Raw genomic sequence first — 27,018 nt, 5'->3', positions numbered from 1 at the left:
GATCCCCAAAGGGAACTTTCACACCCATCAATACAGTAATTAAAACTGAGAGGACTTTTCCTATTTGTGAAACTCACAACCTGAATTACCATTGCCTACTGCCCATCTCACAACATTATCGAGGTCATTTTGCAGTTGCTCACAATCTTCTAACTTATTTATTACTCTGTAGTATCTTGCGCGTTTTAGCATTGCTACTTACTCGACTTACAATTTCCACTATATTTTGGTCCATTTTTAGGAAAATAATTTATTTCGCATATTACATTCTTTGGTTAAGCACATATCATTCACGAGATATTTATTGACGCCATCTACTGCACCTCCCAAAATATAACCCACAATCAATTTCTTCGGGAACTCGGTAGGTAAGCTAATTCAACAGTAACCATCTTCTCGTCATTCAAGCGAAAACCTGTTCATTGTTCTGCTTTCATTCACTAACAAAATGACAGAGGCTTTATTAGATAGACTACATAAATTGAAACGGAAACGCACTGGGGAAATGGCAAATGCTACAAGATTTTTTAATGCTATTAACAGCTTCAGTGACACTACACCGTTGAACGAAAATCAATATTACCGAGAGAGACTACAAGAGACTACGAATATTTGCCCCGATGTGGAATTTCAGCTTTATCTTCATATTGTGACACTAGACAAAATTATTATTAGCATAGGTGACGTAATACACGACCTTCTTTCGGATCAAGAGTTTGAATCTGATATCGAAAAATGTGATGAGTATATTGTCACTGCCAAACGAGCCATACAGCGCGCTACACACGGTATTAACGAAAGTATAGCCATTTCAACATCTTCTCTCAGTATTAATGCCACCTCCCCCCCCCCCCCCCCCATCTGAGTACCGTCTGAGAATCACGAGAAATTTTCAGTAAAACTGCCCACTATCAAACTTGAGCCTTTCAACGGTAACATCGAAACATGGTCTCGCTTTTGGGAACAGTTCCAATCATCTGTAGACAAGAATCAGACAGTACCGTATCTACAACTGATAAACATGTTTCCTTGAGGGGTTATCTGGAGGGAGAATCTAAACATCTAGTGGATGGTGCCGCCATCAATGCAGAAAATTATGAAGAAACCAAATGAATTTTGCAATATAAATATGGTATTTATTTATTTATTCGTATCAGAAGCATACATTTTACATTGCATAATGGTACTTAATGACATACATATCAAATAGTGTCTGCCCAAAATTTTGCCAAATCACGGGCATTAGGTGTTGCAGCCATCAAGTCCTCTATTGTGCAACTTAAAGGACACTTACTACAGTTCATGAAATGGGCTGTGGTTTGGTCTTCACCACATTCGCATTGCCTGGATGTGCCAGGAAAGCCCCACTTTACCATATTGGTTCTTGATCTACCAACCCCAGTGCGAAGCCTGTTCAGCGATTTCCACGTAGACCAATGTTCCTCGTGTCCTGGGGGGAGATGTTCAATTGGTAGCATCCAATCAGCAAGTTGAGGATTTCTAGTTCTCCATAATCTCAACCGTGTGGATTGGGCAGATTCGTTTAAATCTTCGGTTGTATTCAGGAAACTCCTCCTAGACCTCAATCTTCGGTGGGCAGGTTCATATCCATTTAATGGGTGTGCACATGAGGCAAGTGCTTTAGTTCTCTCATTCATGGATGCAACTTCTCTTCTTATATCTGGTGGGGCGATTCCAGCCAAACAGTAGATTCTATCTCGTGGAGTTGGTCTCAAGCAGCCAGTAATGAGTCGACATGTTTCATTTAGAGAAATGTCAACTTGTTTAGCATGACTTGATCTGTACCAAACAGGGCAAGCGTACTCTGCAGCGGAGTAACACAGAGCCAGGGCTGTAGTTCTCAACGTCTTTGGATGTGTACCCCAATTGGTTCCAGACAACTTGCGAAGGATGTTGTTTCTAGCCGACACTTTCTGCTTGATGTTCATGCAGTGTTGTTTGTAGGTGAGAGCACGATCCAATGTTACACCTAGATATTTAGGTGCTGGGCAGTGATCTAGTTGAGTATCTTCCCATACTACCTGCAATTTCCTTGACGCCTGTCTGTTCTTTAAATGGAAGGCACATACCTGAGTTTTAGATGGGTTAGGCTTCAATTGATTTCCTCTGTAGTAGTAGGATAGTTCAGAAAGAGCCTCTGATAACTTTTCTTCTACAACCTCAAAGCAGTTTGCTTGAGTAGCAATAGCTCGATCATCCGCATATATATGTAACTTCTGGTGCCAACTGGAAGAGGTTGGTCATTCGTATAGATATTAAAGAGCATAGGGGCGAGAACAATGCCTTGTGGCAGACCATTCTTTTGTTTCCTCCATCGACTTTTCTGATCCTGAAATTCAACGAAGAACCTACGATTTTGGAGAAGATTGCAAATTACTTGAGTCATCTTGTAATCTTTTGTCATGTTGTATAATTTGCGCAACAGTATACGATGATTAACTGTATCATATGCAACAGATAAGTCGATAAAAGCCACCCCTGTGATTTTATGATTTTCATATCCATCTTCGATAAAAATAGAATTACACAGACACATACATTTTCTTGATAATCTCAAACCCATTCGACCTTTCACTCCTGATTCTTAAAATGACATGTACATGGAATGCAATCGTCGCTTAGAAGCTCTGAGGATTCGGGGAGAAAATGTAGAAAATGACGGACGAATTCTCGCACCCAAAATTCTCCGAGCATTCTCGGAAGACATCTGCAGGCGTTGGAAAATTTTCACGAAGAAAGAGAATCTCTCGGAAGGCAATATTTCCAAAATGATGGTGATTCACCCGCAGATGAGCATTTCTTCCTATTACCGCTGCGTTTCACGTCAACACAAAATCAGCAAAACGTTTAACAGATACTGAAGGAGCACCGAAGCCATCAAGGTGCGTACTGTTTCAGTTAATTGGACCAACAGGATTGAGTAAAGTAATACGTTGTGTCTTGGACTCAGACAGTCAATCTTGCTTCGTTTATATACACCTATCAACTCGCTCAAACCTGAAATTGTCGCTGAACGAGCCGTCACCATCACTGGATTTGAAACAACTCAATCAACTTCAGAGAAATGTCGTCAAGTACGTCTTCACATTCAAGGACTTGCGACAAAAACACAACATTTATCATTGCTCTCGAAAGTAACAATGTGTATGCTGCTCATCCTACTACTCCACTAGATATCACTCTCGCACACAATCATAAGCTATTGTTGGCAGACCTCTGCTTGCCATTGAGATACTAATCGCAGCCGATCACTGTTGGAAATTGTAAAAGACACTCCTCAGATTAGTATCTCTTCCCCATTTGTTTACTTCCATCAATGTTCGGATGGATGCTTAGTGGCAATCGATCAGGTATCGTCATCAACGAAGTCAGCGTTAATCAGGTAGAGCTACTCGAAGATTTTACTACACTTGATAACCAAATAGTCAGTTTTGGAATCTCGAAAGCATGAGCATCAAGGATACCGAATCAAGATCAAAATCTCTCAGTACTAGAAACACAGAGATACTCAACGAATTCCACAATTCTCTCTGTGTAGATGACGGTAGGCGAGTAGTTTCACTTCCCGAGAAACATAATTCACTCCTAAATGACAATCGGACGAATGCAGAAATATTCTTCCAAGCATTGACAAGAAAATTCAGAACGACGTCAGGTACAAAAATATGTACTACAATGAAACGCTTACTTACATTCTACAGGGTTAAGTTGAAGTGGTCGACACGGATATCATACCAGACTTATCCTATCTACCTCACCGCGCTGTTAATAAGGAGAATGGAGATTACACGAAATGGAGAGTCATGTTTGATGCATCTTCTCATACAAATATGTGCCTATGTTCAAACGATATATTGGAAATAGGACCGAACCTCTTTCCTGAAACACTATCTGTATAACATTAGGTTCAGATTGTTCCCGTATGCCTTAATAGGGGATGTAAAGCACGAATATCTACAGCAATCTTTGCACCCCGCCGACAGAGATTTGACCAGATTCTTTTGGTATCGCGTGGTATCAGTTATAAAATAACCGTCCTCAGACAACAAATGACGTTATCATTAAACGTTTCACCAGACTACCTTTTAGACTTTCGTGTAGCCCCTTTTTTCTGTATGCCACACTTCGAGAATTAGGAACGTTACACACCAATTTATTTCCTTCAGCTGCTGTACTGGTGGACAAGTGCACTTACATGGATGACTTTTATTACTTCTACGACAGACGAAACTTCTCTCTGCACAATACATAGAGACCTTACCGCCCTCATGAGCACATACAAGCTTCCTATGTCGAAATGGGCTAGTAACTCTGAATCTCTACAAGACACTTGGAAGGCGCCGCATATAAGAACAAAAGTTCTTGGCAGTGATTGGAATACCGAGTCTGATTGCCCTCTCTCACGTCGCTGGTGATATTTCGATTTTTTTGAAACCTAGTACCAAACGCCTAGTATTTCAGGTTATTTCGAAATTCTACGACCCACTCGGATTGTTCTCACCAGTCTTAATAATTGGCAAACTATTGTTCCAGGATACTCAGTACAGAGGTATTGGGTGCTGTACCATTCCCCCTCCCACTCTTCTATAAAATATCAAAGAAAGACACACCATGTAAATAAACTCAGTAATAATCATAAGCTAAGCAGAAATCGCTGGGCATTGGAGGCCTAAGAATAGTTTATCCCATAAAAAGAAAATAATACATGTTACTCAATGGGTCCGACAGGATCAGACAGAAATAGTCTGGAGCTGAACCTGAGCCTCGTAAGCCAAAGAGAACAAGCAAAGGAGGAAATTATATCAATAACATGAGCAAGAATTAAAATAAAACGAATGGTTTATTCATAATCATAGAATGTGTTTATGACCCTCGTAAGAAAACAAAATATAGACAATAATAATACGGAAGGGCATTAATCACATCAACTTCCTTGAACAGTTCTGTAGGCCTAGAGCCAAGACCGAACAACCATTCTGGTCTAATAGTTTTATGTAATAAGTTACATGATATTTTACGCTCATAGTATTCTGTTTATGAGGGATTTTTGGCAGGTTTGAAACAATTAAACGTGTACCTATTCCTTTTCTACTGACTTAACTCGTAGTCAAAAGATAAACATCTCCTTTTTTTTTTTATCTTTTAGCATAAATACCAGTAGAACCTTTTCTTCTTTTCTAACAATCCTCAAGGAAATATCAAGGAAATCTCAAGGAACAAACAAAGAAGTCCGCTTCTGTGGTGTAGTGGTTAGTGTGATTAGCTGCCACCCCCGGAGGCTCGGGTTCGATTCCCGGCTCTGCCACGAAATTTGAAAAGTGGTACGAGGGCTGGAACGGGATCCACTCAGCCTCAGGAGGTCAAATGAGTAGAGGAGGGTTAGATTCCCTCCTTAGCCATCCTCGAAGTGGTTTTCCGTGGTTTCCCTCTTCTCCTCCAGGCAAGTGCCGGGATGGTGCCTGACTTAGGGCAACGGCCGCTTCCTTCCCTCTTCCTTGTCTGTCCCTTCCAATCTTCCTAACCCCCGACAGGGCCCCTGTTCAGCATAGCAGGTGAGGTCGCCTGGGCGAGCTACTGGACATTCTCCCTAATTGTATCCCCCGACCCAAAGTCTCACGCTCCAGGACAAAAGAAAAAGGAACGCGCAGAGCGCAACTGACCAGGAAGTGGATCACTGGTAAATTCATTTGTTGCCATAGCTACCTCGGAAATAAATAAATAAAAAATAAATAAATAAATAAATAAATAAATAAATAGAGGACAAAAAGGGAGACAAACACGGGAATAAAGCATTCAAATGGCGAAATATGCCAAACATAATAAAGCAAAAGGAACACAAACCAATCACAGAAATGTGATTTCAGAAGTGAGAGTTATGGTATAAACAATTTATGATTTTTGCTACAAGACACCAAAGTACATTAAAAGAATGAGATGTTTCTAATGATTTCAGGATGCTAATGGGCTAATTTATGGTATAAAGGCTCTCTGTAGACAAAGGCCTACTGAAAATTCTTGGTACAGGACCAAGGATTTCATGGATGTGTGGTAAATTCCATCCCTGTTTTAGAGGAATTATATGACTGATGACAGTGGGCCTATCTTTCACATCAAGTTGCTCTTCAACTCTATTCCAGACCCTGTGGGAAGGAAGGAAATCAATGGATAACTCAGGAGATACTAGACGTGATTGAAAGCGTAACTACAGGAAGTTAAGTAATGAATTAAGAAGAGAAACAGAAAAAGCAAAGAAGAAATGGTTGTCAGAAAAGTGTAATGAGATAGAGCAACTGGAGAAAGAACTGAAATATGACGTGATGTACATAGAAGCAACAAATATAGTATTCAAAGGAAAGAGAAGGAGCGACAGCAATCAGGAAATAGAGGCTACAAATGGCACAATGTTATATGAACCCTACGAAATAATGAAAAGTTTGGAAGAATACATAGAATGGCTATATGATCGGGACAACCGACCAAATGAAGAAGAACTTCAATTACAGGAGGAAGATATGGTTAAAGGGGATGAGAAAGGGGAAACCATACTGAGAAGGGAGATTGAAGCATCACTGAACGAGAAGAAAAATAGAAAGGCAATGGGAATAGATGAGATTCCTGTTGAACTGTTAAAAGCGTTAAATAAAGAAGGAAGAAAGGAGGTGATTGGATTGTGTAATCAGATATACATGACAGGAAAATGGCCAAAGGACTTTAGTGAAATCATCTTAATGTCTATAGAAAAGGAAAAGAACAGCAAAAATGTGAAGAACATAGGACATTTAGTATAATTTCACATGCAGCCAAAGTCCTACTGCGGGCGCTCAACAGATGGATATATGGAAAGCTGAATAACTTTATAGGTGAAGAACAGTTTGGTTTCAGGCGAGGAGTTGGAACAAGAGATGCCACTGGGCAACTGAAGGTGATATGAGAGAGGTACATAAAGAAAGACAGGAAGGTTTATGCTGTATTTATTGATCTTGAGAAGGCTTTTTACTGTGTCAGATGGGACAAATTGATGACAATCCTGAAGAAACATGGAGTTGATTGGAGGGATAGAAGGTTAATAAAGAATTTGTATTTAAGCCAGAGCAAGAGTGAGAATAGGAGATGAGATGAGTGAAGAAATTGAATTAGGAAGAGGTGTAAGACAGGGCTGCTCATTATCACCGACACTGTTCAACATCTATCTCGAAGAAATAATCAATGAAAGTTTTAATGGAAAAGTGGATATTTTGTTGGAGGTTTATGCGTACAGCTTCATCCAACGAGTTCATTCATAACTTAGTCTTTATCTCCTCATTCCGAGTATTCTCCTGCGATTGTTCCCACCTGTTTGTACTACAATTATTCTCGCTACTTTCATGTCTATTACTTCTAATTTATGAGTAAGATAACCTGAGTCCACCCAGCTTTCTACTCCCGTAAAGCAAAGTTGGTAAAAAATGTATTTCCTTAAAAATCAATATTTTTTGACTGAGTGAGTTTTGAAAACGAGCTCTTCAATTACATCCTTAAATGTGTACATAATTGTTTGATTCACCTGATGTAGGTTTTAATATTGTTCAACACTGGAATGAGATGAAGAAATTACGAGTGGGCGTTGGGTAACAACTGAACATTTTGAGAGAGAAAGGGTTAATGCAAAACGGCTACTAATATTCTGCAAGTCTAAAGTAAACGTGAATATTAGTTCGTACTCAATCGTAACCAACTTGGCATACGAGTATCTGATCTTGTTTGAGACCAACGCATTTGACTTACCGATCTGGAACTGAACTCTACGCAGGGCATCTGATGGCGAGCCATATAGGGAAGTATCGCCACATGACGCTGCCCTTTCTGAGATTTGAGCTTCAGACTCACTGCTCAAAACTCCTTCCTCTCTCTCTTCATCTTCTTCAGGACTGGTCATTCCAGAGAGTAGGCTGCAAATGAGGAATGAAAAAAAATGACAATGCCCTTTAAACAATAAAATTCCACAATCAAACACAGTTTTTAAAAGAGAAGAAAAATTCAGTTGTAAAAGGTGAAGCATGTTGATATTTAACACAGCGAGGCATATTTTGAGCAATCAAGTTGGCATCTTCTGATTCCTCAAATCACTTCAATTAAAAATCGCTTTAGAAAGGTATGCTTACTGAGTGAGTTGGCTGTCCGGTGCAGACTTGGTAGTTGTGAACTTGCATTTGGGAGATGGTGGGTCGAATCCCACCGTCAACAGCCCCGAAAATTATTTGCCATCGCTTTCCATTTTCATACCAGGAAAATGCTGTGGCTGTACCATATTTAAGGCCACAAGTCATTTTCTCCTGAGCTTTAAACCTTTCCTACCCAGTCACCATTGAAAATCTGAATTAGTATCCATCATCATCATCATCATCATCATCATCATCATCATCATCTTCATCTTCTTCTTCTTCTTCTTCTTCTTCTTCTTCTTCTTCTTCTTCGTTGTGCCCATTCAATGAGCGCGTCTGAACTTGTTCGTTGGACCGATGGTTTTCGTCTTCTTATCTTCCCAAGAACTCTTCATGAAATGCATCTTGCGTTCTGTGGATCACTTCCAACTTGTTTTCTCTTAAGGTTTCTCCACGAATTTGTGCTTGGCTACTATTGTACTAAAAGGCTCCACACCGAGCTCGATAGCTGCAGTCGCTTAAGTGCGGCTAGTATCTAGTATTCGGGAGATAGTAGGTTCGAACCCCACTGTCGGCAGCCCTGAAGATGGTTTTCCGTGGTTTCCCATTTTCACACCAGGCAAATGCTGGGGCTGTACCTTAACTAAGGCCACGGCCGCTTCCTTCCCACTCCTAACCCTTCCCTCTCCCATCGTCGCCATAAGACCTATCTGTGTCAGTGCGACGTAAAGCAAAAAAAAAAAAAAAAAAAGGCTCCACGATCTTCTATGATGTCATTTCTTCAAGGCCCGCCTTAGTTTCTTCCGGCCAGTTTAATTTGACCTTCTTTGAGTCGATTACTTTAAATAATCTTTTGATGCGTCTGTCGGTGTCCATTCTATAGGTGAACCTGTCAGTTAATGGGTAGAGGTCCACATTAATCCACATTTCCATTTTCTCTTATGGGACCCTGAGTTAGTATGTTCTTTTTTATTTTACGACTTGCTTTACGTCGCACCGAAACACATACTTTTTATGGCGACTATGGGATAGGAAAGGGCTAGGAGTGGGAAGGAAGCGGTCGTGCCCTTCATTAATTGCCTGGTGTGAAAATGGGAAACTACGGAAAACCAGCTTCAGGGCTGCCGACAGTGGGGTTCGAACGCACTATCTCTCGGATGCAAGCTCACAGCTCCAACCGCACGGCCAACTCGCCCGGTTAGTGTGATGTTAAAACTGACAACAGGAAGATATAAAAAAAATCGGTATACAAATATGTTGATGGATTGTAAAATTGTTGCGGAAATAGAAAAAGAAGAGAGGGCACCAGGTCTACAGATAGCCTGTAAACTAGGGTGGTTAGATGTCTTTTTTTTTTTTTTTTTGGCCGGATTGAGTGGCTCAGACGGTTGAGGCGCTGGCTTTCCGACCGATCCCGACTTGGTAGGTTCGATCCTGGCTCAGTTCTGTGGTATTTGAAGGCGATCAAATACGTCAGCCTCGTGTCAGTAGATTTTCTGGCACGCAAAAGAACTCCTGCGAGACAAAATCCCGGCACCTCGGTGTCTTCGAAACCGTTAATAGTAGTTAGGGGGACGTATATATAATTTCGTGTGGCTATTTCTAGCCGGGTGCAGCCCTTGTAAGGCAGACCCTCCGATGAGGGTGGGCGGCATCTGCCATGTGTAGGTAACTGCGTGTTATTGTGGTGGAGGATAGTGTTATGTGTGGTGTGTGAGTTGCAGGGATGTTGGGGACAGCACAAACACCCAGCCCCCGAGTCAGTGGAATTAACCAATGAAGGTTAAAATCCCCGACCCGGCCGGGAATCGAACCCGGGACCCTCTGAACCGAAGGCCAGTACGCTGACTATTCAGCCAACGAGTCGGACGGGGGGGGGGGGCGTAAAAAGCAACAACGTTATTATTACTATTCGTCCCGATCTCTTTTACCCTGTCCCAAGAACAGTGTGTTTGCCACACCAAATGTCCAATTTAAAAGAAGAAAGCATCCTGTTTGCTATATTATATTAGATCTTTCATAATCCGTTTACCCTTCGTGATTGGTTTTCTCCCCGGATTCAGCGAGGGATCCCACCTCTACCGTCTCAAGGGCAGTGTCCTGGAGCATGAGACTTTGGGTTGGAGGATACGAATGGGAAGGAGGACCAGTACCTCACCCAGACCTCCTCACCTGCTATGCTGAACAGGGGCCTTCTTGGAGGATGGAAAGATTGGAAGGGATCGACAAGGAAGAGGGAAGGAAGCGGCCGTGGGCTTAAGTTAGGTACCATCTCGGTATTTGCCTGGACGAGAAATGGGAAACCATGGAAAGCCACTTCGAGGATGGCTGAGGAGCGAATGGAACCCCTCTCTACTCAGTTGACCTCCTGAGGCTGAGTGGACCCCGTTCCAGCCCTCGTACCACTTTTCAAATTTCGTGACAGAGCCGGAAATCGAGCCCGGGCCTCCGGGGGCGACAACTAATCATATTAACCTCTACACCGCAAAGGAGAACGATATTATATTCATTGTTCTAACTGACAGGTTCAATTTCCTCAGACGGGAGGATTTAACTCTCAATTCAAAATGTAGAGACCATGCTTATTGCGAAATGTCATTTAAAAATGTGTCGTTCGTGGATTTCTATACCGCTATAATTTCCTGAAGGAAAGGGCAACATTTTTAGAGAAAATTCGCTCATTAAATAAATACGAAGCTCATTGTACACTTCATCTTCCTGGAGAATGTTTAAAGGTAATATGAGGCTAAAGTAAACTCGTGTGCTCATCCCGAGGTGGTGCAGCTCTTTCCGCGCACGAGCTGCAAGTGCCATTTTAACCACATACCAGCCCTGCTGCCATTCTTAAATTTCTGGCAGTACTGGGAGTCGAACCCGGGTCCCCAAGGACGGCAGCTGATAATGCTAACCGTTGCGCTACGGAGGCGGAAAATGAGGCAGAGAAGACATCACTCATTTCCGTGACAATCTGTATAACTACAAATCAAAAGTATTTAAAAAATATTATGGAACAAGTTCAGAATACAGAGACATAGGTTTGATGTAAGGTCTGATTAACCACCTTTAAACAGCTAACCTAACCATGCCAAGTTTTAGAATAAAACTTTTTTTCTTGCTAGTTGCTTTACGTCGCACCGACACAGATAGGTCTTATGGCGACGATGGGATAGGAAAGGCCTAAGAGTTGGAAGGAAGCGGCCGTGGCCTTAATTAAGGTACGGCCCCAGCATTTGCCTGGTGTGAAAATGGGAAACCACGGAAAACCATCTTCAGGGCTGCCGACAGTGGGATTCGAACCCACTATCTCCCGGATGCAAGCTCACAGCCGCGTGGCCCTGACCGCACAGCCAGCTCGCTCGGTTTAAAATAAAACAAAAGGTTGACAATGGTTTAACTACTGTATAATATCCTTATGTATGTTACTAGCTACTTTCCCCGAGCTCCTTTCCGCCAATATTCAGGCATGCTTGTTTACCCTCGACGCAGCAGTAATCCCATCTACCGGAGATGAGTGGCAGGAGAAGAGACAAAGCACATTACAACAATGGTCAATGTAATTATATTGTTGATCAGTGTTATGAGCTTTCGATACTGTAGGCCTTCATATTTTGTTTCCTCCCGACTCTGTGATATTAGGGCATCTAATGTAAAAGGAGTCCTTCCTCCTTTCATGACTCCCTCCTGTCTATCAATCAGTCACTACTGATCTGCATTTAGGGCAGTCGCCCAGGTGGCAGATTCCCTATCTGTTGTTTTCCCAGCCTTTTCCTAAATGATTTCAAAGAAACTGGAAATTTATTGAACATCTCCCTTGGTAAGTTATTCCAATCCCTAACTCCCCTTCCTATAAATGAATATTTGCCCCAGTTTGTCCTCTTGAATTCCAACTTTATCTTCATATTGTGATCTGATTCTTCAAGCGATCGTTCCTTTACGATTATTCCCATTTAGTATAATCATCTTCACAATTGTCCTTGTCGACACGGACCAACGACCACGCGGTTTTGCAACTTACAAAATGACAAAAACCATCTCCAGTTAACACGATTAAACGGCGTTGATATGGACCAAGCAACTAAAGTCTAAATTCATGAATTGCATTGTCATAGTCGGTATGGTAAAACTGTATAAGACATAAATGATTGGAAATTGTATTCTCTATAACTTCTGTTATGTAATACCTTTCTATGGGACCTATAACATAGGTATTTAAAACATTAAGTTTTAGAGGCCTTCCCCTAGACTACCATTTCATCCACCGCGCATTAAAGTTATGTATAGCCTAGACTGTAGTACCTTATTCCCAGACTTTACATTCCGATTTTCATTAAATTATCTGCAGTAATTTTCTCGTGATGCCCGTAGCTACCTACCTACATAAATACACTCACGTCCATAAAAACAAAACACTTTGAAAGACTAGAGATAGGAAGTTCATATTCACAGGACATGTGCACTAGTATGTTCTGAAGAAAAGATTAACATTTGAATTATGTCGGCCCTCAGGTTCAAGGTCCACATCGATATCTCGGCGCACCACCACCGACTGGTAAAATGTGCCTGCGGCTCTCGTTGTCGCTATAAACCGAAGGTAATGGATCAGTGTGAGTTGAGCAGACGCGCAGGATGTCTCGCAGACGTATGCGAGAACCGCACCGTCAAATGTGTGAGTTTGAAAGAGGGCGCATTATTGATATGAGAGAACGTGATGCATCCAACCGGGAAATTGCTGCTCGTGTGGGACGAAGTGTGTCGGCAGTGCAACGGGTATGTACAGAATGGTTCACAGAAGGCCATAGAACACGACGAGATGGGTCTGGTAGCACAACCCAGACCACCCACGGGGAAGACCGACACCTCATCCGAATGGCATTGCAGGACAGATCTGCGTCCTCCTAGGCTCTGGCGCAACAGTGGAACAGTGTAACACATCGTACACTATCAGGAGTGACAGTCCGTCGCCGTTTATTGCGGTCTGGGTTACCGGTGCGTCGTCCACTTCTCCGCCTACATTTGACTAATGTGCATAAACATTCTAGACTCTTGAGTTTTGTCTGTACATTGCTCAGAATTTGAAAAGAATGGTATTTCTGTATCGGTCATGTCCACAGTAACAAGAAAATGCATTTTTTACTTTTCCGTAATTTCTGTCTGTCTGTCTGTCTGTCTGTCTGTCTATCTGTCTGTCTGCATGTATGTGCACGCATCACGAGAAAACGGCTGAAGAGAATCTAATGAAAATCGGAATGTAAAGTCGGGTGATGAACCGCTACAATCTAGGCTTCAATTATTTTGTTCACGTTGAGTGAAATGGTAGTTTAGGGGAAGGCCTGACATTTAATTTTCAAATATTCATATTATTAGTGGCCGTATCTTAATGGAAATCGGTAGACAAAGATGGGAAATAAGTCCCTACAATATAGGCTATACATAATTGTATTCACGCTGAGTGAAATGGTAGTTTAGGGGAAGGCCTGAAATGTAATTCTCAAATAAGTTATTTATGTTATTTGTGGTCGTATCGATGAATACTACATAACTAACATAACTTTAGTTATGTCGTAAGTTAGTAGTAGTTATGTAAGAAGTTATTACATTTCCGATCACTTATGTCTTATACATTGTTACCGTGCCGCATATAATCACAGGGATATTCATGAAATTGGATTTTTGTTCCTAACTCCATATCAGCGCCGAGTCACGAGAAAATGGGTAAACAGAATTTAGTGAAAATAGGTATGCAAAGTCTGACAATAAGGAACGACAGTCTACGATATAAATAATTTTGTAAGACGCCCTAATATCACAGAGTCGAAATAAAACTAATGTGAACGCCTGCAATATAGAAAGCTCATAAACTTTATCAACAATAACATTACATTGGCCATTGTTTGTTGTGATGTGCCCTTTGTCTTCTGTTTCCACTCATCCCCGATAGATAGGATTACTGCAGCGTACCGAGTTTTTTAAAATTTGCTTTACGTCTCACCGACACAGGTAGGTCTTATGGTGACGATGGGTAGGAAAGGAATAGGGGTGTGAAGGAAGTGGCTTAGGCTTTAATTAAGGTACAGTCTGGTGTGACTGGTGTTAAAATGGGAAACCATGGAATACCATCTTCAGGGGTGCCGGCAGTGGGGATCGAATCCACTATCTCCCGGATGCAAGCTCACAGCTGCGCGCCTCTAACCACACGGCCAACTCGCCTGGTCGTACCGAGTGTACCTGTATATGGCGGGAAGTAGCTGGGGAGTTAGATAACTTTCTTCTTTAGCATGCCATTCCTCTGTTTCATACAATTTCTGATATTACTGGTATGTAACACACTGGTTCATCATAGCACTCGAGCTATTCAATCTCTACTCTGAAGCACTGATTGGACTGAGTGGTGTGCATATTTAACGGAATAATGACAGAGGAGTGTTCACGGCAGTCTGCGACCTGGTTATTCCAGTTCTGGAATTCTGGACTGTTAGATCGGCATCGTAGTACTGTTCGTTGAAAGTGAGAAAGCGTGCGGTTTTTCATTTGATCGAGTATTTTATATGATAACATTGCTTTCAATCCCTACATTCCTACGGACGTTTTTGTAATGACCTATGTTGAATTCAGTTAGGAAAACCACTAAGTCAGTCTTTCTGAGAATCCCGTAGCGAAGCACGGGTACATCAGCTAGTCTAACTATATAGATAGCTTAGTTAATATAAAAAATTATAGTATTTTTCATCTAGGCCTTTGCTGACAGGACCTAGTGTTTACAGTGCACTATGTCTTCTGGTATAGGCTACAGTAATTCTGTTACTTTCATAGATCTGTCTCTGTCTTATCCTTGGCTTTGACAATATGAAAGTGACTGAGGTATGAGCGATGCTAGTAATGCGAATACCTTATGCAGCCAGTCCCTGCTATGAGTGGTGTGAAAATGTTGCTCATAGGGTCGGTTGATGCATTTCAGTGGGCTTAGCACACTGATATGTAATAGCAACTCTGGCTCGGTGAGGAAAGCAACGGGAAACTACCTCACTCCTCATTTCCCTAGTACGCCTCTTCAGTGATGCCTAGGCCATCTGTGACAGCTGATGGCAGAGCTGTTGAGGATCCCACCAGCGGAAGCGCTGACGGACTGAACATACATACATTTTTCATCTATATATATAAAACTAGCAAGATACCCGTGCTTCGCTACGGTATTATACTGAAATGTGTAATTGAATGCTTAACGTTTTATATATAACCCGCCGAAATTCTCGATCTGACTCGTTATCTGAGAGAATCCGCCAAATTTCGCGATCTGATTGGTTTTCTGAGAGATTACGGCAAAGTTCCTCCCATTTTTCAATCTTTCTTTCCAGCAATCGATTTCGTACTTCCCGGGCTAGGTCCTGGTATTCCACCCGGCCAGCAAGGTCCCTAAACTTTTGCCATCTTTTCCTATAAGCATTTTTAATATCGATCAAATCCTTGAGGAGAACCGGAGTGGTGGTGTCTTGGGTGCCTTGGCGGTACTGAACCCGCGACCGGACTGCATTCGTAGTCATTACCCGGCCAGGTCAAGTTTCCAGCGTGGTCCACACATTTTGACGACGTTCCAGAACATTTGAATTTTTATTATTAGGGTGGGTGGTATTAGTTGAATTTAGGTTATTATTATTATTATTATTATTATTATTATTATTATTATTATTATTATTATTATCATTGATGTTCTGGAGCCCACAGCAAGATGCAAGACCGCTACTTGGCGGTAAATTACATCTGCTGCCATTGTCATTGCTGACAATGTGACCAACACCATTGTTGCGCGTAGGCAAGTGCGCGGGATTTCTGGCGATACGAGTGTATACTACCGTGCATTATTGAACTTACTATAGAGGTGAACAATTGCACGATCAATATTATTCCTATCGTTTATTTCAAATGTGTTCGGCTCCATGGCTAAATGGTTAGCGTGCTGGCCTTTGGTCACAGGGTACCGGGTTCAATTCCCGGCAGGGTCAGGAATTGTAACCTTAATTGGTTAACTTCGCTGGCACGGGGGCTGGGTGTATGTGTCGTCTTCATCATCATTTCATCTTCATCACGACGCGCAGATCGCCTACGGGCGTCAAATAAAAAGACCTGCATCTGGCGAGCCGAACTTGTCCTCGGACACTCCCGACAATAAAAGCCATATGCCATTTCGTTTCAAATGTGTTTTTTATTTATATGTCAGGAGAATCTACTGTAATCTAACTTTAAGTTCTCCAAAGGAAAAAGATGGCTCTTGAAAACGAAACCAGGAAAGATTGAAAATGATCGGTTTATGATCAGAATAAGTACATTATGAACAGTAAAATCTATTGGTCTCAACTCCTTTTTCACCCCACCGCCGTTCCCCCTCCAAAAAAGGAAGGCGTGTTTCCTTATGTTTAAAGGAGATTCCGAATACCAATGTTCAAGTCTGTTACCTTCAGTTTTGAGATATAAGTATCCCCATGAAAAGAATTCAGCTTCTTTTCACTTCCCACAAGTGAATTTTCCGGCAAAAAATATTTGTTTCCTTAATAGTTAAGGATCTTCTAAATACCATTTATCCCTACTCTAACATCTTCAGTTTTTGAGATAAGTGTCCTGATAAAAGGAATGCAACTCCTTTTCACCCCCGCCCCCAAGATGGTTTCCCCCACAAAACGTTTTCTCTTTGTTTCTAAAGGGGATCCAAATATTAATTTTCACGTCCGTAACAACTTTCGTTTCTATTAGATGTAAGCATCCTCATACAATTAATTCAATTAATTTTTCAATTCTTTCACCTCTTCCCCCCTTCATTGCATTTTCCGGGAATACGTGTTTCTTTACTTTTAAAGCAGATTCCAAATACTAATTTTCACGTCTACAAAATCTTTCAGTTTTGAGACAATAATATCTTCATACAAGTAATTCAAATAATTTTTCTATTCCCCCCTCCCCCCGCTTTAAGTGCATTTCAGAAAACAAAACAATACGTATTTCTTTCTTTTTAAAGGAGATTCCAAATACCAATGTTCACGTCTGTTACCGTACCTTAAGGTTTGAGATATAAGTATCCCCATAAAAAGGATTCACTTTTTCCACTTCTTTCACCTCCTCCCCCCCCCCCGCCCCCTTTAGTGCATTCTCCGGCAAAAAGTACTTATTTCTTTAATAGTAAAGGATCTTCTAAATACGATTTATCACGACTGTAACATATTTGAGATATGTGCCCTCATAAAAGGAATTCAACTCCTTTTCAGCCCCGACCCTAAGATGATTTCCCCCCCAAAAACGCGTTTTCCTTTGTTTTTAAAGGAGATCAAAATACTAATTTTCACGCCAGTAACGACTTTAGTTTTCATTAGATGAAAGTATCCTCATACAACTAATTCAATTAATTTTTCAATTCTTTCGCCGTCCCCCTCCCCCTTCATTAGATTTTCCGAGAATACATGTTTCTCTACTTTTAAAGCATATTCCAAATACCAATTTTTAAGTGTGTAAAATTTTTCGCTTTTGGGATAAGAGTATCTTCATACAAATAATTCGCGTAATTTTTCAATTTCCCCCCTTTAAGTGGATTTCCGAAAACGAAAAATACGTATTTATTTATTTTTAAAGGAAATTCCAAATACCAAATTTCACGTCTGTAACATCTTCAGTTTTTGAGATATCAGTATCCTAATTAAAAGAATTCAATCTCATTTTCAGTCACTTTTACCCCCCACCCACCCAATTGTTTTTTCCCAAAACAAAAATTACATGTTTCCTTACTTTAAATAAAGATCAAAAATACCATTCTTTACTTCTGTAACATGTTAAGTTTTTGTGATATACTTTAGAAATGCCCATTTTAAAATTTCAACCCCTTTTTAGTCCCCCTTAAGTGGAGTTTCCAAAAACAAATCACCTCTGTTTCTTTACTCTTACAGGAGATTCCAAGTACCATTTTTTACGTCTGTAACATTTTACGTTTCTGAGACAGACTGTAGACATTATCTTTCTAAAAATTCACCCCAATTAGTCATTCCTGTTTAACCCCCATTAATTGGATTTTCTAAAAACAAAATATATGTGTTTATTTTTAAAGGAGATCCCAAATAAAAATTTTCAGGTCTATAATATCTTAAGTTTCCTAGATACAAGATTCCTCATTAAAGTCATTCAACCACTTTTTCACCCTTTTCACCCCTCCTATCAGCATTTTCCGAAAATAAAAAATCCGCATTTCTTTATTTTTAAAGGAAATCCTAAATACCAATTTTTACACCTGTAAGCTTTTAAAGTTTAGAGATATAGATACACTCATTTTAAAAATTAACCCCCCATTTTCACCCCCCATTAATTGGATTTTCCAAAAATAAAAAATACGTGAGTCTGTATTTTTAAAGGAGAAACAAAATACAAATTTTCAGGTCTATAATATCTTCAGTTTCCTAGATATCAGGTTCCTCATTAAAGTCACTCAAACTCTTTTTCACCCTTTTTCATCCCTCCTGTCGGTATTTTCCGGAAACAAAAAATACGTGTTTGTTTATTTTTAAAGGAAATTCTAAATATCGATTTATACATCTGTAAACTTTTAAAGTTTAGAGATATAGATACACTCATTTTAAAAATTCACCCCCCTTTTCACTCCCTTAGCGAAGGAATATCCAAAAATCCTCTCTTAGCGAGCACCTACATAGTAATATAAATGCATTCTCAAAATTTAATTTCTTTATGTCCAGTAGTTTTGGCTCGGCCATGATGAATCAGTCAGTCAGTCAGTCAGTCAGTCAGTGCTTTGTCTCTTCTCCTGCCACTCATCTCCGATAGATGGGATTACCGCTGCGTCCCGTGTAAGGCGAATAAAACAGTCTGCTTGAATATTGGCGGAAAGTAGCTGGGGGTGGGAGTAGATAACTTGCACATGCTATATGACTGTCCCGTCAACAATGGACACTTCTTGCTCCCTAATATTATACAAACACATAGTAATAACGGCTGTTTAGATAAAAGGTTGATTCATTCCAGCATTATTTAGTGAGCATTTTTTCATCTACAGTAGTCATCCTAGTATAAATAAATTTAAAAAATAGGTATGCTGTGTATTACTATAGAAGGAAGCATGATTAGCGCCAGGTCGTAACCAGGAATATTTTCAGGGGGGTGGGTGGGGGAGGGTGGGGGAAGGGAGAGCGACATTACGTTTTTCTATCAAATACAAAAATCGCAGAAGCAAGTAAAAGTGCTATATTTTTTCTTTCATACAGATTTTAGAGAACTAAAAAAGTCTGAGTCCTCCTCTGTGTGTAGTCGTTAGCATGATTAGCTGCCACACCCGGAAGCTCGGGTTCGATTCCCGGCTCTGCCACGAAATTTTAAAAGTGGTACGAGGGCTGGAAAGGGGTCCACTCAGCCTCGGGAGGTCAACTGAGTAGAGGTGGATTCGATTCCCATCTCAGCCAACCTCGAAGTGGTTTTCCGTGGTTTCCCACTTCTCCTCCAAGCAAATGCCGGGATGGTACCTAACTTAAGGCAACGGCCGTTTCCTTCTCTCTTCCTTGCCTGTCACTTCCAATCTTCCCATCCCTCCACAAGGAGGCATAACAGGCGAGGCCGCCTGGGCGAGGTAGCCTACTGGTCCTCCTCCCCAGTTGTATTTCCCTGACCCAAAGTCTGGCCAACATCTACGGTATCCCCTGCCTGTTTTCTTGGGAGCGTAAACGAGGGGCGCTGAGCCTTGTCTTGTAAGAGGAACACTGAGCTGAGCAAAAAAGAGAAGGAGCCAACATCTACGGTATCCCCTGCCTGATATATTGGGGAGCGTAAACGGGGGCACTGAGCTGAGTTTTTATGTGTTGGAAGAACACTGAGCTGAGCACAAGAGGGGGAGCCAACATCTACGGTATCCCCTGCCTGTCCCTTAGGAGTTCTTTTAAAAATCTACCGACATAAGGCTAAGCACCTTCAAATACCACCGGACTGAGCTAGGATCGAACCTGGAGACGCCGAGGTGCCGGAATTTAGTTCCTCATAAATTCTTTGTAAATCTACCGAGCACCTTCAGACTCAGCTAGGATCGAACCCGGAGACGGCGAGGTGCCGGAATTTAGTTCCTCAGAAGTTCTTCCGAGCACTACCGGACTGAGCTAGGATCGAACCCGGAGACGCCGAGGTGCCGGAATTTTGTCTCTCAGAAGTTCTTTGTAAATCTACTAAGCACCTTCAGACTGAGCCATGATCGAAACCGGAGACGCCGAGGTGTAGGAATTTAGTCCCTCATAAGTTCTACCGTGCACGACCAGACTAAGCTAGGATCGAACGCGGAGACGCCGAAGTGCCGGAATTTAGTCCCTCAGAAGTTCTGCAGAGCGTACCAGGCAAATCATTGAAGTTGTACTTTTGCAATATTCATATTATCGTTTACTGAGCGAGATAGCTCCGCGATATGTGCACAGTGTGTTTCCGTAGTTTTTGATTTTCAGACTAGGCAAATCATTGATGTTGTACTTTTGCTGTATGCATATTATCGTTTACTGAGCGAGATAGCTACGCGATATGTGCACAGTATGTTTCCGTAGTTTTTGATTTTCACACTAGGCAAATCATTGAAGTTGTATTTTGCTGTATACATATTATCGTTTACTGAGCGAGTTGGCTACGCGATATGTGCACAGTGTGTTTCCGTAGTTTTTTATTTTCGTACTAGGCAAATCATTGATGTACTTTTGTTGTATACATATTATCGTTTACTGAGCGAGTTGGCTACGCAGTATAGTTTTTCGCACAAGACAAGGCGAAACATTTGAAGTTATACTTTTGATGTATTCATATTATCGTTTACCGAGCGAGTTGGCTACGCGGCGTGGATTTTATTTTCGCACAAGACAAGGCAAATCATTTGAAGTTGTACTTTTGTTGTATTCATATTATCGTTACCGAGCGAGTTGGCTACGCGGTATGGTTTTTATTTTCGCACAAGACAAGGCAAATCATTTGAAGTTGTACTTTTGTTGTATTCATATTATCGTTTACCGAGCGAGTTGGCTACGCAGTATGTGCACTGCCTTATGCATAAGATCGCGTTGTATGTTCGATAGAGATATGCCTTAACCGAGCGGGAAAAGGAGGAGGACGTTATAACAGCCGCTATCTTGAACAAACTGTTCAGAATTCTAATCTTATTTCTCTGTTCAAATCTATCCTCTTAGAACTAAGGTATCCCCTGACATGTTCTGAACACATGTTGTATCGTGTATCGTGTTCTGAACACATCAATCAATGTTCTGATCACATGTTGAAGTTAACGACATCTAGTACAGTGTTCGATTCTAGTCTTGTTATGTTTCAATCACTTCTTTTGTGATCTGAACAGATCAAACAATGTTCTAAACACATGTTGTATCGAGTACAGTGTTCGATTCTAGTCTTGTTATGTTTTAATAACTTCTTTTGTTACCTGATCTTCTTAGAACAAAGGTATCCCCTGTTATGTTCTAAACACATCAAACTATGTTCTGTACGCATGTTGATGTTAACGGTATCGAGTACAGTGTTTGATTCTTGTCTTGTTATGTTACAATCACTTCTTTTGTGATCTGCAAGTCTTAACATGCACAGTGATGTTATCGCTGCAACACGTGCACACTCTTGCCTTCGCGATGCATGTTCGATAAAGCTATGCCTCGCCAGAGGAGGAGAGGGAGGAGGAGGATGGCATAACAGCCGCCGCAGTCGTGTGCAGTAACCTCTAAGGGCTATCTTGTGTAATTAGCGTCGGGAAGGGCATCTTGTCGTAAAACTAAGGATAGTCCCCTTCAAGATGGTAGATGAGAGGTTAGGTTCGCGAATGCACTAAAGTTTTACTGTTTAATGATGATAGCTAACGCAAATTTTTCAAATTCCCCGCCACCGCTAACGCAAATTTTTCAAATTGCCCGCCACCACATGCTTGAGGTAGTAGCCGTAAAGATAGCAGCACGGTGCTCTGTTGATTAAAGATGGCTGCTGACAACTGTCAAAAAGCACGTGGGTTTGTTTCCAAACAAGACCACGTAGAATTTTTCAAATTGCCCGCAGTGCCGTAAAGATAGCAGCACGGTGCTCTGTTGATTAAAGTTGGCAGCTGTCAAAAAGCACGTGGGTATGTAAAGCACGTGGAATTTTTTAAATTGCCCACCATTACCACATTTCAAAGGTAGTAGCTAAAGAGGTCAGCACTGAGGTTTGCGATGCAAGATAGCGGATCACACCTGTCAAAAATAACGTGGCTTTGAAAAGCACGTGGAATTTCGAATTTCCCTCCACCGCATGCGTAAGGATAAGGTTTAGTGCCGTAGAGATGGCAGCACGATACTCTGTTGATTAAAGATGGCTGCTTGTCAAAAAACACGTAGTAATTGCCGCTACCACATTTAAAAGGTAGTGCCGTAAAAAGGGCAGCACTGAGGTTAGCGATGCAAGATGGCGAACGACAGCTGTCAAAAAGCACGCGGATTTTAAATTACCCACCACCACGATAAGGTATGGTACCATAGAGAGGGCAGCACTGAGGTTAGCGATGCAAGATGGCGGATGACAGCTGTAAAAAAAAGCGCGTGGCTTTGTAAAGCACGTGGCTTTGTTTGCAAACAAGAGCATGTAGAATTTTTCAAATTGCCCTCTACCACGTGCCTAAGTTGGTAACTATAAGGTTTAGCCCCGTCAAGATGACGGCACTGAGGTTAGAGATGCAAGATGGCGGATGACAGCTGTCAAGAAAGCACGTGGCTGTTAAAAGCACGTAGCTTTGTTTACAAACAAGAGCACGTGGAATTTTTCAAATCGCCCTCTACCACGTGCCTAAGTTGGCAACTCTGAGGTTTAGTCCCGTCAAGATAGCGGCACTGAGGTTAGCGATGCGTTGTTGTTTAAGGATGGCGGATGACAGCTGTCAAAATAGCACGTGGCTGTCAAAAAGCACGTGGCTTTGTTTACAAACAAGAGCACGTGGCTTTGTTTACAAACATGACCTTGCCAGAGGTCAATGCGGCGGAGGCCTCTGCGGAGGGTCCTGTGGAGGTGGAGACGGCGGAAGCCTCTGCGGAAGGGCCTGCGGTGGCGGTGGCTGGCGAATCCCTGACTTATACTACTCAAGCAGATTACAGCAGATTTCGTATGTAGTAGTTATGTAGAAATGAAAAGTTCTGCACAGGATAGGTGGCATGGAACACTGCTTCAAACCAGTATATGGACTGATGACTCTAACAACCACCATCACCACTACGCAAACACGCAATATAGGTTTTGTGTCAGGAAGGGCATCCTACCGTAAATCAGAGCTTAATCCAGATTATTCAGAACCCCAGTTAACTGGCAAAAATGCGAGGAAAGAAGAAGAACCTCTTAAGCATATCTGAAGTAAGAACTGACAACAAATGTGTCAAAATTATCATAATTTTCAGACTTATAATATTAAGAAAGTAGACACTATGTTTTTCGGTTTTTGTATTTGTAGGGAGCTAATAAAATGCCCAAATAAACCATTTTAGAATGAATAATTTGGTCTGGAGTGAAAATAATTCTATAATATGGTAGTGCAAAATTTTGTTAAGGATAAAAACAAGCAATCCATATTATTTCACGCAAAATTAAAATTTCCCGTTATGTTTTCAGAAAACTGAACTCTATTCATGGAGAAACATTTAAAGATGGCGCAGTTTGCTTAGGTTAAATACAAGAGTTTTATTGAATTTAATGGATTTAAAAACCTGTGTGTGTTGTTTAAATTCTTGAGTTGAACCTCCGTAATTCCCCTGGGTACGGCCTTGACAGGTTGGAATTTTTATCTGAAAAAGTGCATGGTGCCAGGAGGACTTCTGGGCAAACTCAAACTCAGGGAGGTGGCTCCAGCGCCGCCAGAAATACAGTACCGTACCTGGGATGAGCTGAAGGAAGATTTTTGTTTTGTTTTACTATGGAGTGTAGATTGTTTGAATATTTGGCATTTTCTGCAGTTCCTCTGAAGTAAACCGTATTCATCATCATCATCATCATCATCATCTGTTTACCCTCCAGGTTCGGCTTTTCCCTCGGACACAGCGAGGGATCCCACCTCTACCGCCTCAAGGGCAGTGTCCCGGAGCTTCAGACTCTTGGTCGGGGATACAACTGGGGAGAATGACCAGTACCACGCCCAGGCGGCCTCACCTGCTATGCTGAACAGGGGCCTTGTGGAGGGATAGGAAGATTGGAAGGGATAGACAAGGAAGAGGGAAGGAGGCGGCCGTGGCCTTAAGTTAGGTACCATCCCGGCATTCGCCTGGAGGAGAAGTGGGAAAACCACGGAAAACCACTTCCAGGATGGCTGAGGTGGGAATCGTACCCACCTCTACTCAGTTGACCTCCCGAGGCTGAGTGGACCCCGTTCCAGCCCTCGTACCACTTTTCAAATTTTCGTGGCAGAGCCGGGAATCGAACCCGGACCTCCGGGGGTGGCAGCTAATCACGCTAACCACTACACCACAGAGGCGGACGTAAACCGTATTGCTCACGTAAACTTTTTATCTAACTTAATCGCTGCAGGAGGTATACTGGGTAGATATTGGCCTATCTAGGCAGACGAACTAAGGATGTGAACATTGTTTTCTTTAACAGGTAATATACACTGACTGACAGAGCAAATGCAACACCAAGGAGGAGTGGTTCGAAAGGGATGAAAGTTGGGGGAAAACAGAGACGGCACGGACGAATAATTGATGTTTATTTCAAACCGATATGCAGGTTACACAATGCGCACGGCATCGACTCAGTAGGATGTAGGACCACCGCGAGCGGCGATGCACGCAGAAACACGTCGAGGTACAGAGTCAATAAGAGTGCGGATGGTGTCCTGAGGGATGGTTCTCCATTCTCTGTCAACCATTTGCCACAGTTGGTCGTCCGTACGAGGCTGGGGCAGAGTTTGCAAACGGCGTCCAATGAGATCCCACACGTGTTCGATTGGTGAGAGATCCGGAGAGTACGCTGGCCACGGAAGCATCTGTACACCTCGTAGAGCCTGTTGGGAGATGCGAGCAGTGTGTGGGCGGGCATTATCCTGCTGAAACAGAGCACTGGGCAGCCCCTGAAGGTACGGGAGTGCCACCGGCCGCAGCACATGCTGCACGTAGCGGTGGGCATTTAACGTGCCTTGAATACGCACTAGAGGTGACGTGGAATCATACGCAATAGCGCCCCAAACCATGATGCCGCGTTGTCTAGCGGTAGGGCGCTCCACAGTTACTGCCGGATTTGACCTTTCTCCACGCCGACGCCACACTCGTCTGCGGTGACTATCACTGACAGAACAGAAGCGTGACTCATCGGAGAACACGACGTTCCGCCATTCCCTCATCCAAGTCGCTCTAGCCCGGCACCATGCCAGGCGTGCACGTCTATGCTGTGGAGTCAATGGTAGTCTTCTGAGCGGACGCCGGGAGTGCAGGCCTCCTTCAACCAATCGACGGGAAATTGTTCTGGTCGATATTGGAACAGCCAGGGTGTCTTGCACATGCTGAAGAATGGCGGTTGACGTGGCGTGCGGGGCTGCCACCGCTTGGCGGCTGATGCGCCGATCCTCGCGTGCTGACGTCACTCGGGCTGCGCCTGGACCCCTCGCACGTGCCACATGTCCCTGCGCCAACCATCTTCGCCACAGGCGCTGCACCGTGGACACATCCCTATGGGTATCGGCTGCGATTTGACGAAGCGACCAACCTGCCCTTCTCAGCCCGAACACAATACCCCTCGTAAAGTCGTCTGTCTGCTGGAAATGCCTCCGTTGACTGCGGCCTGGCATTCTTAGCTATACACGTGTCCTGTGGCACACGACAACACGTTCTACAATGACTGTCGGCTGAGAAATCACGGTACGAAGTGGGCCATTCGCCAACGCCGTGTCCCATTTATCGTTCGCTGCGTGCGCAGCACAGCGGCGCATTTCACATCATGAGCATACCTCAGTGACGTCAGTCTACCCTGCAATTGGCATAAAGTTCTGACCACTCCTTCTTGGTGTTGCATTTGCTCTGTCAGTCATTGTATATTTGGTGTTTAACAATATTTCCTGTTTCACCTTCCTGCTTCCTACGTACTTCCCTACCGAGCGAGTTGGCCGTGCGGTTAGGGGCGCGCAGCTGTGAACTCCAAACCGGGAGATAGTTGGTTCGAACCCCACTGTCGACAGCCCTGAGGATGGTTTTCCGTGGTTTCCCATTTTCACATCAGGCAAATGCTGGGACTGTACCTTATTTAAGGCCACGGCCGCTTCGTTCCCATGCCTACACCTTTCCTGCCCCATCGTCGCCATAAGACCTATCTGTGTCGGTGCGACGTAAAGCAAAAAAGTATAGCAAAGTACTTCCCCACGACACTGCAGGCTCTGCTATTCCGCACACCATTCTCCATTTTGTTCTGTTGAATAAAAGAATAAACAACAACAGAGAAAAGAAATGTTTGTGGGCATTCGACCTGTGCAGCTTATTCTAAATAAAGACTTTTTGTGAATAAATGAATTCCATCCTCTTGTCTATGGAGATTGGACACCCGAAGTAGGGGACTGCCTGTAGGGGAGAAGTACAGTGGGGACTTCGAGGGCCCTAGGACCGCTACGGTAGCTGTGAAGGCCCTTCAGGAACTCTTGAAAAGCGGGGGCAAAAGGTGCTCTGGTTAAGACTCAGCAGGTCGTAATGCATGTCAGGTACCAAACTGGGTAAAAGGAAAAAGCAATTAAATTTAAATCTTATAGCAGTTGTATAGTATTATTGTAAGTGATTCCGCATTCCGCCTAGGGGCTGCCTGGCCGAGGCGGTAAAGGCGTGCTCGGTTCGCGCGGAAGGACGTGGGTTCGAATCCCCGTCAG

At 42.6% G+C, this 27,018-nt stretch overlaps 1 protein-coding gene across 1 annotated transcript in view; it reads right to left on the bottom strand.

Moving 5' to 3' along the window:
- Ae2 (Anion exchanger 2) overlaps window positions 1-27,018 on the bottom strand; it is a 237,331-nt gene that overhangs the window by 209,324 nt on the left and 989 nt on the right. The window contains exon 2 of the mRNA XM_067139840.2: window positions 7,786-7,949. Coding sequence (XP_066995941.2) covers window positions 7,786-7,949 — 164 coding nt within the window. The remainder of the gene's footprint in view (window positions 1-7,785; window positions 7,950-27,018) is intronic.

The sequence above is a fragment of the Anabrus simplex genome, chromosome 2 (assembly GCF_040414725.1).
Source record: "Anabrus simplex isolate iqAnaSimp1 chromosome 2, ASM4041472v1, whole genome shotgun sequence".
In the NCBI taxonomy this organism is placed as follows: domain Eukaryota; kingdom Metazoa; phylum Arthropoda; class Insecta; order Orthoptera; family Tettigoniidae; genus Anabrus; species Anabrus simplex.
The sequence above is the reverse complement of the archived record's forward strand: the minus strand, read 5'-3'. Positions and strand labels throughout refer to the sequence as shown.